General features: G+C 30.4%; 2 protein-coding genes across 2 annotated transcripts; one reads left to right on the forward strand and one right to left on the reverse strand.

Annotated features, from left to right (window-relative positions):
- Positions 1 to 641: 641 nt before the first annotated feature.
- On the forward strand, positions 642 to 8,462 carry LOC101888407 (ejaculatory bulb-specific protein 3). Its single transcript, XM_005177801.4, has 3 exons — positions 642 to 774; positions 5,890 to 6,098; positions 8,022 to 8,462. The coding sequence occupies exons 2-3, from the start codon at positions 5,906 to 5,908 to the stop codon at positions 8,189 to 8,191; spliced, it is 363 nt and encodes a 120-aa protein (XP_005177858.1). The 5' UTR covers positions 642 to 774; positions 5,890 to 5,905; the 3' UTR covers positions 8,192 to 8,462.
- LOC101888237 (scavenger receptor class B member 1) lies at positions 8,376 to 17,556 on the reverse strand. The gene is made up of 4 exons (XM_005177800.4): positions 16,699 to 17,556; positions 9,131 to 9,533; positions 8,811 to 9,061; positions 8,376 to 8,749 (listed from the first exon to the last, which is right to left on the reverse strand). Exons 1-4 carry the CDS (start codon positions 17,317 to 17,319, stop codon positions 8,525 to 8,527), a joined length of 1,500 nt encoding a protein of 499 aa, XP_005177857.1. The 5' UTR covers positions 17,320 to 17,556; the 3' UTR covers positions 8,376 to 8,524.
- Between the last annotated feature and the right edge of the window lie 509 nt (positions 17,557 to 18,065).

Below are 18,065 nucleotides of genomic sequence, written 5' to 3' on the forward strand. Positions count from 1 at the left end.
TTGAAGGCCATAATTCGTGCCAAAGGTGACCAATTCGAAAAAATCTAAACATTTGCTAAAATTTGATGCTATTTCCGACACTCTTTGCTTTCATTCAATAAAATTTAAAGCAAAAACAAGTAAAAGTAAAAAAATAAATATCCTCCACCATTTGGAACGAATTTGGCATTCTCAAAAACCATAAAATCCGTTAAAAATTCTGTTAAATTTTAAAATACCGTATGTAGCTGTTATATTAGAGGTAGTTTTTGTCATAAGCCATTAAAAAATCGTCAAAATACCGAATATCGGGAGGTACCTTTATATGGGGGCTATACGAAGACGTGGACCTGCATAGACAATCTCCTGTCAAAGGCTGTTTAATAATGTCGCTAAAATCATCAAATCCGAATATCGGTAGGTACAGTTATATGGGTGCTATACGAAGACGTGAACCTGCACAGACAATTTTCTGTCTTAGGCTGTATTATCCATTACTGATACTATTTTACGTGCTACCATAGTCTCTGCTGGTCGTTTTTAAAAAATCTCATCTTCAGAACGGAACTATTTGAAATGTGATTTTTGTCCAATTCATCTTCTTCCCCATTCTTCTGATAATCTTCTCACATTTTTGTTTAATCATCAACATTTGCGGCTGACAAGAATTGCCATTGTGTTTTTTTTTAACAGTGTAGCTGTGCGTAAAGCGTTCGGTATATAAAGACTTACAAAAATCCAAAACTGAGTACAATATCGTTGAAGCTTTTAAACCTAACAGTTTAGCCCAAGAAAGTAAGTCAATTTCCTAGAGTGTTTTTTTGGTTTTGGTTTTCTGCTAACGACAGAAGCTGAAAATAATATTCAAATTAAAAGAAATTTGGAAGAAAAAAAAATAAAACGGCAGTGGAAAAAAAGTGTTTAAATTAAGTGATTATTATTTTCTGAGAATAGAATTCAAAGGAAATTTTTTGGAAAAAAAATTAAAAAAAAAAAAAAACAAATAAAATAACAAAGGAAAAATTGGAACAAAGGTGGCATAAAAGTGATGATTTATTGAAAATTAAAAAATATTTATCTTTCAATAACCTTTGGCAAACATATCCTGTGTGAATCTTATGAGACGCTCCACTCGCGGCGAAAGTAAAAATTTTGTTAATTTTATTAATTATGCCCACCCCAAGGCAGATGGCCGAAACGTGTTTTTCTTTTACCAATTTTTATGCTGACCCGTTTAATTTCTTTTTCTAAATCAAAGACACGATTTTGCTGTGTTTGTGTGTGCGCGTGCTTGTGGCCCAATTGATGACAGACAGTCCCAAATAAGTTTGCATCTCAAAAAAAGACAAAAAAAAAAAAAAACTACAAAACGCAATGAGAAAGTTACAACAAAAACAAACCTTAAATGTGAGCTAGAAAAAGCATTTTTTTCTCTGTCACCGCTTATGTTTTATTTATTAACAAATTTTGTTTGGCAAATTTGTTTATCGCAACGATATTGGCAAAGAAAGGAAGAGAGAAAAAAGAAAAAAAAAATAGGTTAATAAATGACAGTTCAATGGTCCAAAAATTAAAAATTTAAATTTCAAATGAACCTTTTGCTTTTCAATTTAGTTTTGATATTTGAAAAAAAAAATAGAATTATGTTTTTTTTTTAAATAATTTATTCATTGCAATATTTAATATTCTTAATTCTTTTAAAAAAATTTTTTTTTAAAAAATTAAAAAATAAAAAATTGGGGAAAAAAATTAAAAATCCACAATAAATGTGGAATAAATAAGAAATAAAATATCGACGAAGTATGTTTTTAGAACTCAAATTTGGATTTTTTTTATTAAAAAATTACTTTTTTTAACTGAAATTAGGAGTGGTCCAAATTTTATAAAAAAATTATAAATTTCAAAAGAACACATTTTTAATATATTTTTGTTATTAGAAAATAAATTTAAATAAAAGGTTATGATTTTTGAAATAATTTATTCATTGCAAAATTTAATATTCATAAAAACGCTATTGGGGATTTTTTTTAAATTATATTTTTTAAAAAATCTTGAATATAGGGTTTTAATAATAATTAAAAAAAATCACAAAAACAATGTGTCAATATTCTCTAAGAAATTGAGAAGATTTCTTTAAAAATTAAAAATTGTTAAAAAAATTAACAATCCACAGATTAAAAATACAGTCTTCCCAAATAAGACAATTAGTATTCAGAAAAGTCAAAAATTTTTTATAGTTGCTATTTTTAAAGATTTTTTTAATTAATATAAAGAAGATGAATCGTGGTAATTTTTAAATATTGTTTTAATCGTAGACTTTTTTAAAGATTTTTTCCAACGATAATTTTTTGAAGTTTTTTTTTTTTCAAATGTTGTTTTAATCGCGGTTTTTTTATAGATTTTTTATTGTTGTTTTTTAAAAATATTTTTTTGATTTTTTAAAATATTTTTTCCAACGTTGATTTTTTTTAAATATATTTTTGCAACGATAATTTTGGAATTTTTTCTTTAATCGTGGACTTTTCTAAGGTTTTTTTTTGTTTTTTATACCCTCAGCCATATGGCTACAGAGGGTTTATATAATTTGATACGGCCAAAACGTGCCTAGTCGAAATAACGGTTTTAGACCCTAGGTCTCTTTAGACCAAATCCGTTTCAGAACATTTGGAGTCGTTCTAGCGATGTCCGTCCGTCTGTCTGTCTGGGTGGCTGGTGCGCACGATAACTCTCGAAGGGAGTATCCGATTTGGTCCAAATTGGCTACATCGTAATTATTTTTGTCAAAATTAGATCGAGTTCGGAGATGGGCAATATCGGTCAACTCCGTCTGGTACCTCCCCACAATAGGGCGAAATTTTCAAAAAATATATTTTTTGCACAGAAAGAGAAAGGATAATCTGAATTTGCTCTAACTTTGCAAATCCTAATATTTGCGTCAGTGCTAGGTCAGGTGTGAAAATGGACAATATCGGTCCACTCCATCAAGTACATCCCTCACAAAGGGACAACATTTTAAATAATTACAACTCTTATAAAATATTGTGTATGAGTCCGATTGTCTGCAAATTTCACACATCCCAATATTTTTATTAACCCAAGATCTGGCGTTAAGATGGAATACGTCGGTCCACTCCTTCCGGTACCTCCCCCACAAAAGGTTGAAATTTTCAAAAAATATATTTTCTGCACAGAAAGAGAAAGAATGTTCCGATTTTGCTCGAACTTTGCAGATTCAAATATTTGCGTCAGTGCTAGGCCAAGTGCAAAAATGGACAATATCGGTCCACTCCATCAAGTACGTCCCCCACAAAGAGTTAAAGTTTTGAATAACCAAAACGTTTATAAAATCCGAAATAAGCATCAGGATCTCTTTATATTTGACACATTCCATTATTTCTACTAAAGCATGATATTTTGTGAAGATGGGATATATCGGTCCTCTACTTCTGGTACCTCCCCCTCAAAGGGACAGAGATCAGGCCATTTCTTGTTGTACCTCACCCACAAAGGGTCACAATTTTCAATACATTTCCAATACATTTATTTATCTAACGAAACAAGTCAGCGATTCTTTACAATTTGCTATATCTAAATATTTCTCTCAGCCAGAACCTTGGCATGAGTTAGGGCCGATATGAAATGGACAATATTGGTTCAATCCAGTACCCACTCCATAGAGGGTGAAGAGATTCAATAATCATAACAGAAGTAAAAATATATTTCAATATTCAGGGTATACGTCTGTCGGCAGAACCAATTGATAATTTTTAACGATTTTTTCAATCATGGATTTTTTAAAATTTTTTCCAACTTTATTTTTTTTTTAATGTTTTTAATCGTGAATTATTTTAAATATTTTTTCAACATTGACTTTTTAAATCGTGGATTTTTTAAATACTTTCTTCCAACTTTGATTTTTTTAAAGTTATTTTGTTCGACTAAATTCTTTGAAATTTCACAATTGGAAAAAATCTTCAAAATCCAATAATTGGAGTTTTAAAAATTTTATTTAATCGTCTTCGTTCTTTTAATCGTAGTTTTTGTAAATATTTTTAATCGTGGATTGTTTTAAATTTTTTTCCCAACTTTGATTTTTTTAAAGTTTTTTGTTAGAATAAATGCTTAGAAATTCCACGATTCGAAGAAAGTGTTCAAAATTCCATCATAGGATTAAAAAAGTTTTTTTTTTAATCGTGGATTTCTTCAATCATTTTTTTATGGTGAATTTTTTAAAGATTTTCAATCGTGGATTTTTTTTAAATATTTTTTAATCATGAATTTTTTTTTAATATTTTTAAATCGTGCATTTTTTAAATATTTTAAATCGTGATTTTTTTTAAAGTTTTTTTTTTAATTTTTTCTCAACGTTTATTTATTATATTTTTAGGAAAAATTCTTTAAAATTTCGCGATTGGAAAAAATCATCAAAGTCCCATGATTGGAGTTTTTTAAAAGTTTTTTTTTTAAATTTTTTAATTGTGAATTTTTTAAAATATCTTTCCAACGTTGACTTTTTTTTAAGATTTTTTTAACCGTGGATTTTTTTTAAATATTTTAGTCGTGGATTTTTTTAAGATTTTTTTTTTAAGGTTTCATTAATCGTGGATTTTTTTTTAAATATTTATTTCCAACGTTGATTTTTTAATCGTGATCATTGTTAATGTTTCTTTTAATTATGAATTTAAAAAAAATATATATTCGTGAATTTTTTAATCGTGGATTCCTTAAAATATAAATCCGATAAGAAAAAACATTTTAAAATCATACGAATGAAGAAAATAACAATTAAATTAAAAAAATTCATGTTATAAAAAATACTTCAAAAAATCAGCGATTAAAAATTCTTTATAAAGGTTCACCATTAAAAAAAATTCTTAAAAAGTCCAAGATTAAAAAAAAACTTCCACTTCAAATTAAAAAAATAATAATAAATTGAATTTTTTGAAACCTCCTTGGATGTAGGAAATCCATCTCTAGCAACTGATTTCCAAAGCGTTTTCCATCTATTATTTCCTCAACAAAAGCTAGAAATTCCAATTCTGATGATTGAATGTTCTGAGTTGGAACCTAACAACAACAACAGCAAAAAATTCAAATAATTATTAAAAATTATTTGCTGTTGTTGTAAATGACCAAATTGAACCAAACACTGCATGGCCGTCGTATTGTTGCCATGGACGTCAGCTTGAAGTGATTTTTAGTTTTTCAAAACGATACAACAACAACAGCAACAAAAGCTAAAGCCCTGCGATTGTGTAAAAACCATTTGTATTGTACTCAAACTATTTGGTATGCAATGCAGGTTCGATGTGCCATTGTGAGCGGTGTTGTTGTTGTTGCTGTTTGGTTTTTTCTAAGAAACACAAAAATTAAGTACCTTGATTTTTTTTTACTTTTTCATAAAAAAAACACAACAACAACATCAGTAATTACAACATAATGCTGGGTGGCTCTTCATTGCCACTGAGGATGACAAACTGACCAACCGACCAATCCAACCGGCCAGCGGTTTGATCTACTGCATTATTATGTAATTTTGATTTTTTTAGACTGCAAAACGGTAGCTGCCAGCCGGCAGCAGCTGCGGCTTGCATAGCTTTTTCGTTGTATGCGACAAGTGGAGGGAGGGGGAGGGGCCCATGGTAGTTTGATGGCTAAGTCTTTAAGAAAAACTCCCGCCAAAAAACAAAACCTGTCTCAAGCTAAACCACTTAAATCTCTTCCTCTTTATGTTGTGTCTCACATGTTTGCATAATGGAGTAAACATGGGTGCATGAATGTGTATGTGTGTGTGTGTGTGTTTGCGTGTTGTAACACCCTTGTATGTATGTGTGTTACACTTTTCCGCTCCAATTCCAGTTACAAACAAACAACTAGTATTGATTGATTTTTTCTCTCTCTCAATTTCAGATTTCCAACCATCATCATGAAGACCTCTGTGGCTTGTTTGGTGCTTGTCGCCATGTGCTTGGGCCTGGTTGCCTCCCAGAAAACCTATACCAACAGATTCGATAACGTCGATGTGGACAGTGTTTTGCGCAACGATCGCATCTTGACCAATTACATCAAGTGTCTGATGGATAAGGGTTCCTGCACGCCCGAGGGACGGGAACTGAAAAGTGAGTAGATACCATTTTTTCACAATCCACGTTTGTGGATCTTGAATTGAAATATTTCTTTTAATAAAATCCACTTTTGTGGAACTTGAATTAAAATATTTTTTTTAATAAAATCTACGTTTGTAGATCTTGAATTGAAATATTTTTTTTTAATAAAATCCACGTTTGTGGATCTTGACTAAAAATATTTTTAAAAACTCCACGTTTGTGGATCTTGAATTAAAATATTTTTTAATAAAATCCACGTTTGTGGATCTTGATTTTAAAATATTATTTTATAAAATTCACGTTTGTGGATCTTGAATTAAAATATTTTTTTAAATAGAATCCACTTATATAAAAACATTTTTTTTAAAAAATTCACGTTTGTGGATTTTGAATTAAAATATTGTTTTTTAACAAAATTTACGTTTGTGGAACTTAAATAAATTTTTTTTAAAAAATTCACGTGTGTGGATTTTGAATGAAAATATTTTTTTTAATAAAATCCACGTTTGTGGAACTTGAATGAAAATATTAAAAAAACACGTTTGTGGAACTTGACTAAAATATTTTTCAAAAAATTCAACATTCTGGATCTTGAATTAAAATATTTTTTTAATGAAATCCACGTTTGTGGAACTTGAATGAAAATATTTAAAAAAAAAACACGATTGTGGAACTTGAATGAAAATATTTAAAAAAACACGCTTGTGGAACTTGACTAAAATATTTTTCAAAAAATTCACCATTCTGGATCTTGAATTAAAATATTTTTTAATGAAATCCACGTTTGTGGAACTTCAAAGAAAATATTTTTTTAAATCCACGTTGTGGAACTTGACTAAAATATATTTCAAAAAAATCCACCTTTCTGGATCTTGAATTAAAATATTTTTTTAATAAATTCCACGTTTGTGGAACTTCAATTAAAATATTTTTTAAAAATCCACGTTTGTGGAACTTGACTAAAATATTTTTTAAAAATTCCACGTTTGTGGAACTTGACTATAATATTTTTTAAAAAATCCACATTTGTGGAACTTGACTAAAAATATGTTTTTAATTAACTCCACATTTGTGGAACTCGACTAAAAATATTTTTTGTTAATAAAATCCACGTTTGTGGAACTCGAATAAAAATATTTTTTTAATAAAATCCACGTTTGTGGAACTTGACTAAAATATTTTTTAAAAATCCACGTTTGTGGAACTTGAATTGAAATATTTTTTTAATAAGATCCACGTTTGTGGAACTTGAATTTAAATATTTTTTTAATAAATTCCACGTTTGTGGAACTTGACTAAAATATTTTTTAAAAATCCACGTTTGAGGAACTTGACTAAAAATATGTTTTTAATAAACTCCACATTTGTGGAACTCGACTAAAAATATTTTTTGTTAATAAAATCCACGTTTGTGGAACTCGAATAAAAATATTTTTTTAATAACATCCACGTTTGTGGAACTTGACTAAAATATTTGTTAAAAATCCATGTTTGTGGCACTTGACTAAAAATGTTTTTTTATAAATTCCACGTTTGTGGAACTTGACTAAAAATATTTTTTAAAAAATCCACATTTGTGGAACTTGACTTAAAATATTTTTTAATAAAAATCCACGTTTGTGGAACTTGACTAAAAATATTTTTTAAAAATTCCACGTTTGTGGAACTTGACTAAAATATTATTAAAAAATCCTCGTTTGTGGAACTTGACTAAAAATATGTTTTTTATAAAATGCACGTTTGTGGATTTTGAGTTAAAATATTTTTTAATAAATCCACGTTTGTGGATCTTGAATTAAAATATTTTTTTAATATAATTTTAAATTTTTTTGGGGAACTGGAATTAAAATATTTTTTAATAAAATCCACATTTGTGGATGTTTTTTATTTTTATTAAAATTATTTATTCTTAATTTATTTTTGTTTTGTTTTCAGAACTCTTGCCCGATGCCCTGCAGAGCGACTGCAGCAAATGTACCGATGTCCAAAGGAGAAATTCCCAAAAGGTGATTACCTTCTTGCGCACCAGACGTCCAGGAGAGTGGAAATTGTTGTTGGACAAATATGATCCCAATGGCAACTACAGGGCCAGACATAATCTCTAAATACCCAATTCCATGATTTTAAACCCACCCCAATCCTGCCTGAATGAAATCTTCATACATTGGAACCATCAACCCAACCACCCCACCACCTAATGAGAATTTACAAAAAAAATTGATTTTTTTCCAAACAGAGATTTTATTCAACAATGAATATCCCTCACCCATACCCACACACACATACATATATACAAATATATTTATATGGTATTTTATTATTTTAAAAAATTTATATATATATAATTTTTTTAATTAAATAAAAATTAAATTTTTTTAACATATACAATTCTATGGCTAACTTATCACGGAAAAACGCTTACAAATTAGGGGGGAAGGTTAGGGGGTTGGACTTAATTTTTTCTGTCTCAATTCTCTAATCAGACTATAGTATTTACAGAAGAACTCCTTGAAGGTCTGCTGTTTGATTAGCAGATATAATTTAAGGAAACTAATTAGGGATATAAATAGGAATAGGGCTATGAAGATGGGCTGGAGTATGGGGGCATATTTAATGTTCAGGTTGAGGGGAATTGAAATGCGGGCAGGGTATTCATCCAGATTCTGAAAGAGAAGAAGAGGTATTAGGAATATCCCCAAAGATCTTCTCCAAGCAGATACTTACAAATTCATACCAAAAATTGGGTATGACCATATTGCTTAGTTTTTGCAGATCCTGGCTATAGCCTTTCATGTCGGGCATTGGTATATTCGATTGGAAGCGGTAGCTTTCATCGATTGGTATACCGGTAAGGGGCTCCACGGTAATGCTGGGCTGATGTTTTTCCGGATCGGGGGCAAAGCCCACATAATGTTCTGAATAATTGTAGGAGGAGCCATAGAAATGGGGCAAAGAGAAGGCAGAGGGTACATCATCTGAAAAAGAAATTGAAAACAGAATATTTTTTTAACTTATTCTCTTCTTCCCCCCTCCCAAACACTTACTTATCAAACACTTGGCCACATCATACATCCCCTTGTGCAACTTTATGCCCATCGAATTGTCCATACAACTGGGTCGTTCATTGCGATCGCCGAGCAGATACCGATAACCCTTGAGGCCCATATGTTCGGCCGGTCCATCGTAATACATTTTCATGGTACGACAAGTTTCGACGGCCACAATATTAATATCGGCATCCTTTTGCAGCATTGGCGGAAACAGGGAATTGTCGAAGGCATTCTCCACAGTAATTGGGCAGTCCTCCTTGGGATCGGGATGTAGGAAATTGGCCCGCCTCTCGTTGAAATAGGTTTTGCCATTTAACTCTTCGACACGGAAGAAATTCTCAAAACCGTTTTTGGTGCCAATGCGTACCTTGTAGATTTCCGTTTTTTGGCGCATGGCCTGAAAAAAAAAAAATAAATAAAAAAATTGTGGATTTTTTAAAAAACAAAAATTTTAAGGCCAACAATAGGCTTGGATTTTTTAAATATTATTTTTCAATCCCTACAATAGGCGTGGCTTTTTCAAATAAATATTTTTCAATCCCAACAATAGGTCTGGATTTTTTTAATAAATATTTTTTAAGGGCTACAATAGGCCTGGATTTTTTTAATAATTTTTTTTTTAAGGGCTACAATAGGCCTGGATTTTATATAAAATTTTCAAGCCCAACAATAGGCCTGGATTTTTTCAAATAAATATTTTTCAAGGCCTAAAATTTTTGGATTTTTTAAAAATTATTTTTTAAGTCCTACAATAGGCGTGTTTTTTTTAAATCATTTTTCAAGCCCTACAATAGGCGTGGATTTTTTAAAAATTATTTTTTAAGCCCTACAATAGGCGTGGATTTTTTAAAAAATATTTTTTAAGCCCTACAATAGACGTGGATTTTTTAAAAATTATTTTTTAAGCCCTACAATAGGCGTGGATTTAAAAAAAAAAAATTTAATTCTTACAAAGAAGTGGATTTTTTTAAAATTATTTTTCAAGTCTTACAAAAAAATGGATCTTTTAAAAATTATTTTTCAAGCCCTTCTGTAGGCGTGGATTTTTTAATAATTATTTTTCAAGCCCTTCTGTAGGCGTGGATTTTTTAATAATTATTTTTCAAGCCCTTCTGTAGGCGTGGATTTTTTAAAAATTATTTTTTAAGGGCTACAGTAGGCGCGGATTTTTTAAAAATTATTTTTTAAGGGCTACAATAGGCGCGGATTTTTTAAACATTATTTTTTAAGGGCTACAATAGGCGCGGATTTTTTAAAAATTATTTTTTAAGGGCTACAGTAGGCGCGGATTTTTTAAAAATTACAATAGGGGTGGATTTCTTAAAAATGATTTTTCAAGCCCTACAATAGTCGTGGATTTTTTTTTAAATTATTTTTCAAGCCCTACAATAGGCGTGGATTTCTTAAAAAAATTTTAAGTCCTTCTATAGGCGTGGATTTCTTAAAAATTTTTTAAGTCCTTCTGTAGGCGTGGATTTCTTAAAAATTATTTTTCAAGCCCTACAATAGTCGTGGATTTTGAGTTTTGCCTTGTTAAGGCGAAGATCATATGTTTTATGATTTAAGTGTTTGTTTTCTCTTTCGAGACGAGCTTAATGATCTGAAATTTGCAGTGAAAAGGAAAGCCAGATAGACACTGTGGATTTTTTTTAAATTATTTTTCAAGCCCTACAATAGGCGTGGATTTCTTAAAAATTATTTTTTAAGTCCTTCTATAGGCGTGGATTTCTTAAAAATTATTTTTCAAGTCCTTCTATAGGCGTGGATTTCTTAAAAATTATTTTTCAAGTCCTTCTATAGGCGTGGATTTTTTTTAAATTATTTTTGAAGGGCTACAATAGGCGGAGATTTTTAATTTTTTGTTTCTAAATTACTATAGGCGGAGATTTTTTAAAAATTATTTTCAAATTACTATAGGCGTGGATTTTTTAATAAATATTTTTCAAGTCCTTCTATTGGCGTGGAGTTTTAAAAAAATATATTTTTTAAGTCCTTCTATAGGCGTGGATTTTTCAAAAATTATTTTTCAAGTCCTTCTGTTGGCGTGGATCTTAAAAAATTATGTTTCAAGTCCTTCTATAGGCGTTGATTTTTTAAAAATTATTTTTCAAGCCCCGTCAAATTTTGTTTATTCATTTCTGAATAAAATATTTCCATTGGACAATAGTTTAAAAATATTGTTTTTGTTTTTAATACCGTAATTGTTTCTATTTTTCGAAATTTGGCACTTGTTTATTGTCAATTTTTTATAGTTTATTGCCAAAAAGAAATAAATTGCAAAACATTAAAAATTAATTATCAAATTATTGATAAGCCTCATTCACAAAAAAAAAAAGATCGAGTAGACTAAACAGCCTGATTTAATAGTCGTAGTTCATTTGCCCCCCAAAAAAATGTTTCGCCGATTAGAATCTCGATGTTTATTGTTCCTTTAAGAGCTGCTGCTGATATGAGCATTAAAACATACGTTCATTTGACGTCATAGAAAATAATTGAATTTATTACTAATTTTATTAATTCTAATTGAAATAATGTGCGTAACAGAGGTTGGACATCTGCTAGAATAACCTAAGTAATTTTACAAACATAGATTTGATTGTAGCCGCCCTTCTGATAAGGGTTTGTCGTGTTACAATTTTGCATTTTCTAGATTATTTTTCCGTTTATCAATCAAAGATGCCCTATTGCACTGATATTTCATTATCGAAACTGGTATTTTTATATTTTCAAAATACCAGCAATATTTTGTATTTACTTCAAAAAAAAAAAAATTAAAGGGAAACATTTAGATGAGAAGCATTGATTAAAACGTAATTTTTGTATGGCAACAACAATGTAACGACAATTATCAGCTGATATTTTTCTACACACTCTTCGATTTTTTTAAATCAAATATTCCATTTTTTAGTTGAAAAGCCTCAGTTCTAAATGATTACAAAGAATATAAAAATTTTATCGAAATCTTTAAAACGGCCCAGGTTTTAAAAACTACGATAAAATTGTTATGCGGATATTAAATGCGGAATTGCGTTTTTCTCCAAGATAAAAATTGCAAGAAATAACATATTTGTGTTTCATTGTTTATCAATTCAATAACAGCTAATATCGACAGCCTTAAGATATGCAATAGATTTTGTTTGTGGTTTGTAGTGTCAGTTACTTAAATAACAGTCAATGTTACATCAAAGTTATGAGATGTATACGTATTAAAAATTGTGAACCTTTGTGGAGGAAGGTACCAGAAGAGTGGGCCAATGTCTCCAATCTTCACACCAGATCTTGTATTGATAAAAAATATATTAACAATAAAAATGTTTAAAAAATCCACGCTTATTGTAGGGATTAAAATAAAAAATAATTTGTAAACAGGTAAAAAAGCTGTAAGTAAGGCCGGCCGAACTTTGAATACCCTCCGCCACTTGGAACGAATTTGGCAATTTTCAAAAAATAAAATAAAATCTTAAAAATACCAAATGTAGCCGTCATATTAGGGTGTAAACGACGACGTGGACCTGCATAGGCAACTTTTGTCATAAGCCATTACAATATTCAAATGCGAAACTTGAAAAAAAAATCGGTGAATAATGTAGCTATGGGGGCTATACCAAAATGTGGGCCTGCACAGACAATTTTCTGCCTTGGGCTGCAGTATCCATTACGAACTTCAAATACCAAATTTGAAACGATTTTGGTGAATAATGTTGCTGAAATCGGCAAAAATACCGACTATCGGGAGGTACCGTTATATGGGGGCTATACGAAGACGTGGACCTGCATACGAAATTTTTCGCCATAGGTTGTAGTACCCATTACGATCTTCCAGTACGAAATTTGAAACGATTCCAGTGAATAATGCCGCAATAATCATCCAAATACCGAATATCGGGAGGTACCGTTATATGGGGGCTATACCAAATCGTGGACCTACATGACCCATTTTCAATACCAAAAGTCCTGCAGACATAATATACATTTGAATAAAAGTTTATTATTCTACTTCATTTCGTTCGGAAGCTAGAGTGATTTACACAGACGGACATCGTTAAATCGACATAGAACTTTATGCTAATCAAGAATATACTTTGTGGGGTCTAAAATGTATATTTCGAGGCGTTATAAACGGAATGACAAACTTAATATACCCTCCGTACTATGGTGGAGGGTATAAAAATCCACGTTCATTGTAGCCCTTGAAAAATAATTTAAAAAAATCCAAGCCTATAGTAGCCCTTGAAAAATAATTTAAAACAATGCAAGCCTATAGTAGCCCTTGAAAAATAATTTTTAAAAAATCCACGCCTATAGTAGCCCTTGAAAAATAATTTAAAAAAAAATCCAAGACTATAGCAGCCCTTGAAAAATAACTTTTAAAAAATCCACGCCTATAGTAGCCCTTGAAAAATAATTTTTAAAAAATCCGCGCCTACAGTAGCCCTTGAAAAATAATTTTTAAAAAATCTACGCCTATAGTAGCCCTTGAAAAATAATTTTTAAAAAATCTACGCCTATAATAGCCCTTGAAAAATAATTTTTAAAAAATCCACGCCTATTGTAGGACATGAAAAATAATTTTTAAAAATCAACCCCAATTGCAGGACGTGAAAATTTTTTTTCAAAAATCCAAAATTTTTAAAAAATCCAAGCCTATAGTAGCCCTTGAAAAATAATTTTTAAAAAATCCACGCCTATAGTAGCCCTTGAAAAATAATTTAAAAAAAAATCCAAGACTATAGTAGCCCTTGAAAAATAATTTAAAAAAAAATCCAAGACTATAGCAGCCCTTGAAAAATAACTTTTAAAAAATCCACGCCTATAGTAGCCCTTGAAAAATAATTTTTAAAAAATCCACGCCTATAGTAGCCCTTGAAAAATAATTTTTAAAAAATCCACGCCTATAGTAGCCCTTGAAAAATAATTTTTAAAAAATCTACGCCTATAGTAGCCCTTGAAAAATAATTTTTAAAAAATCCACGCCTATAGTAGCCCTTGAAAAATAATTTTTAAAAAATCCACGCCTATAGTAGCCCTTGAAAAATAATTTTTAAAAAATCCACGCCTATAGTAGCCCTTGAAAAATAATTTTTAAAAAATCCACGCCTATAGTAGCCCTTGAAAAATAATTTTTAAAAAATCCACGCCTATAGTAGCCCTTGAAAAATAATTTTTAAAAAATCCACGCCTATAGTAGCCCTTGAAAAATAATTTTTAAAAAATCCACGCCTATAGTAGCCCTTGAAAAATAATTTTTAAAAATCCACGCCTATAGTAGCCCTTGAAAAATAATTTTTAAAAAATCCACGCCTATAGTAGCCCTTGAAAAATAATTTTTAAAAAATCCACGCCTATAGTAGCCCTTGAAAAATAATTTTTAAAAAATCCACGCCTATAGTAGCCCTTGAAAAATAATTTTTAAAAAATCCACGCCTATAGTAGCCCTTGAAAAATAATTTTTAAAAAATCCACGCCTATAGTAGCCCTTGAAAAATAATTTTTAAAAAATCCACGCCTATAGTAGCCCTTGAAAAATAATTTTTAAAAAATCCACGCCTATAGTAGCCCTTGAAAAATAATTTTTAAAAAATCCACGCCTATAGTAGCCCTTGAAAAATAATTTTTAAAAAATCCACGCCTATAGTAGCCCTTGAAAAATAATTTTTAAAAAATCCACGCCTATAGTAGCCCTTGAAAAATAATTTTTAAAAAATCCACGCCTATAGTAGCCCTTGAAAAATAATTTTTAAAAAATCCACGCCTATAGTAGCCCTTGAAAAATAATTTTTAAAAAATCCACGCCTATAGTAGCCCTTGAAAAATAATTTTTAAAAAATCCACGCCTATAGTAGCCCTTGAAAAATAATTTTTAAAAAATCCACGCCTATAGTAGCCCTTGAAAAATAATTTTTAAAAATCCACGCCTATAGTAGCCCTTGAAAAATAATTTTTAAAAAATCCACGCCTATAGTAGCCCTTGAAAAATAATTTTTAAAAAATCCACGCCTATAGTAGCCCTTGAAAAATAATTTTTAAAAAATCCACGCCTACAGTAGCCCTTGAAAAATAATTTTTAAAAAATCCACGCCTATAGTAGCCCTTGAAAAATAATTTTTAAAAAATCCACGCCTATAGTAGCCCTTGAAAAATAATTTTTCAAAAATCCACGCCTATAGTATAATTTTATAATAATTTTTAAAAAATCCACGCCTATAGTAGCCCTTGAAAAATAATTTTTAAAAAATCCACGCATATAGTAGCCCTTGAAAAATAATTTTTAAAAAATCCACGCCTATTGTAGGACATGAAAAATAATTTTTAAAAATCAACCCCAATTGCAGGACGTGAAAATTTTTTTTCAAAAATCCACGTCTATTGCTTGGCATAAAAAATAATTTTTAAAAATCAACCCCAATTGCAGGACGTGAAAATTTTTTTTCAAAAATCCACGTCTATTGCTTGGCATAAAAAATAATTTTTAAAAATCAACCCCAATTGCAGGACGTGAAAATTTTTTTTCAAAAATCCACGTCTATTGCTTGGCATAAAAAATAATTTTTAAAAATCAAACCCAATTGCAGGACGTGAACATTTTTCTTTCAAAAATCCACGTCTATTGCTTGGCATAAAAATGCATTTTAAAAAATCCAGGCTTATTGCAGGGCATAAAAATACTTTTAAAAAATCCACGCCAATTGTAGGACAGGAAAAATAGTTTTTAAAAAATCCACGCAATGGTAGGGCTTGAAAAATAACTTTTAAAAATCCACGCCTATTGCAGGGCTTGAAAAACAATTTTTCAAATTTCCACGCTTATTGTAAGACTTGAAAAATACATTTTAAAAAATCCAGACTTTTTGCATGAAAATGAGTTTAAAAAAATCCAGGCTTATTGTAGGGATTGAAAAATAATTTTTAAAAAATCCACGCCTATAGTAGCCCTTGAAAAATAATTGTTAAAAAACCCACGCCGATTGTAGTTCGTGAAAATAATTTAAAAAAAATCCACGGTTATTGTAGTTCGTGATATATAATTTTTAAAAAATCTAATTTTATTTTCGGACTAGAAAAATAATTTTTAAAAAATCCACGCTTATTGTAGGGATTGAAAAATAATTTTTAATATTGGACTAGAAAACTAATTTATAAAACATCCGCGCTCATTGTAGTTGGTGAGAAATAATTTTTAAAAAATCTAATCTTATTTTAAGATTTATAAAAAAATCCGCGCTAGATATTGGACTTGAAATTTTTTTTAAAAATCCACGCTTTTGTACTTCTTGGAAAATAGTCTTTAAAAAATCCGCGCTTATTCGTGAAAAACAATTTCTATAAAAACATCCAGGCATATTGTAGGACATGAAACATAACTCTTAAAAATCCACCCCTATTGCAGGACATGAAAAAAGTGTATTAAAAATCTACCATAGTTTTTTTTAAGCCCATGACTGGGAAAATGATTCTCTCAAAATTCACGCTTATTGTAGCCCTTGATAATATAAAATTTTGACCAGATGCCTTTATTCTCTCAACTTCCACTTATTTTTCCCCTTTCCCAGCTCCATACTCACATTGTACAGCAACCCGCAATTCGACACAATATTTGGAAGATATTGAGACATTAGACTCAGTGCCGGCACCGTAAAGTCCCACAGGAAATAGTAGACACTCTTTGTCAAAAAGACCGATTCATTTATGGTAATGGCATTGAAGGCATGTCGCACCAAAAAGACCCAATCATGCAGTTTGGCTGCTGCGCCCAACAACACCATGTTGGGCAGCACTATGGTTTGATTCAGAATATCGGGGGCACAACTTTCGTCGGGCATGAATTCGACGTGTTCATAGCGTTTCTTGAGATACGTTATCGTATCTTCGGTCTGATTGAGTATCTCATTGTGACCAATGATGCTGTAGACAATCGGCCCGACTTCTTGGACATGGATGCGGCTGTCGTTGCCAGCCAAAAAGGCTTCGGCATTTGTCACATTGAAGAGATACATCTTTAGACGGCCATACGGTGAATCGACCCAATTTAATTGGGAGACGAAACCTTTACGAAACCGTATGTGTTCCTTGAGCAATTCATACTGATAGTCGACGCAGAGGGAGAGAATGGTAAGGCTAAGGAAGAGAACTCCCGAGATGCCCAGTAACACTAGTTTGGTTTTGAAACACTTGTTGCCTTTCATATTTTATTTTTTTTCCACCAATTTTTAGTTTTTCTTTTTTTTTAATTTTTTTTCTTTCACAATGTTCTCCTTTTTGGTTTTAAGACCAATATCACCACCAATATTTGCACCGTAACGTTTTATAGATTTTGAGTCTTGGCCGATTTTAAACGCGTCCGTTAAGTCCGACTCGAATTTCTCTATTAACCGTGGACGTATTTCTTTTAAGACGCATCGAACCCAACTAAGCCTGGAAAATCATTCATGTTGAGATTTAATTCCGAAAAAAATCTGTTCAAAAAAACAAATCTCCTCAGTATTTGCCGGCGCAAATACAAGTTCTTATCATCTGATGTCTGGTACTTGGTGAAGCGGGGGTACACTTAAAAAAACTGTAAATATCCTAGATTTTTTAAATCTTTTTTCATGGGCTACACATTTATTCAAGTTCAAGATGGATTTTTTTTATTTCAAAAGGTCCACAATAAATAAATATTTTCATGGGCTTCAATAAACGTGGATTTTAAAAAAAAATATTTTTCAAGTCTTACAATGAGCGTGGATTTGTTTTAAACTATTTTTCAAGTCTTACAATAGGCGTGGATTTTTTCAAAACTATTTTTCAAGTCTTACAATAGGCATGGATTTTTCTTTAAATTATTTTTCAAGACTCACAATAGGCGTGGATTTTTTAAAAATTATTTTTCAAGTCTTACATAGGCGTGGACTTTTTTAAAAATTATTTTTCAAGTCTTACAATAGGCGTG

The sequence above is a fragment of the Musca domestica genome, unplaced genomic scaffold (assembly GCF_030504385.1).
Source record: "Musca domestica strain aabys unplaced genomic scaffold, Musca_domestica.polishedcontigs.V.1.1 8, whole genome shotgun sequence".
NCBI classification, from domain to species: domain Eukaryota; kingdom Metazoa; phylum Arthropoda; class Insecta; order Diptera; family Muscidae; genus Musca; species Musca domestica.

Bases quoted from the DNA above. Each gene is read 5' to 3' on its own strand.
- LOC101888407 (XM_005177801.4), top strand. From the start codon at position 5,906: ATGAAGACCTCTGTGGCTTGTTTGGTGCTTGTCGCCATGTGCTTGGGC. The intron at 6,099-8,021 runs GTGAGTAGATAC...TTTTGTTTTCAG, and splicing joins CGAGGGACGGGAACTGAAAA to AACTCTTGCCCGATGCCCTG.
- LOC101888237 (XM_005177800.4), bottom strand. From the start codon at position 17,319: ATGAAAGGCAACAAGTGTTTCAAAACCAAACTAGTGTTACTGGGCATC. The intron at 9,534-16,698 runs GTGAGTATGGAG...TTTTTTTTTCAG, and splicing joins ATTGCGGGTTGCTGTACAAT to GCCATGCGCCAAAAAACGGA. The intron at 9,062-9,130 runs GTAAGTGTTTGG...TTTCTTTTTCAG, and splicing joins TGTGGCCAAGTGTTTGATAA to ATGATGTACCCTCTGCCTTC.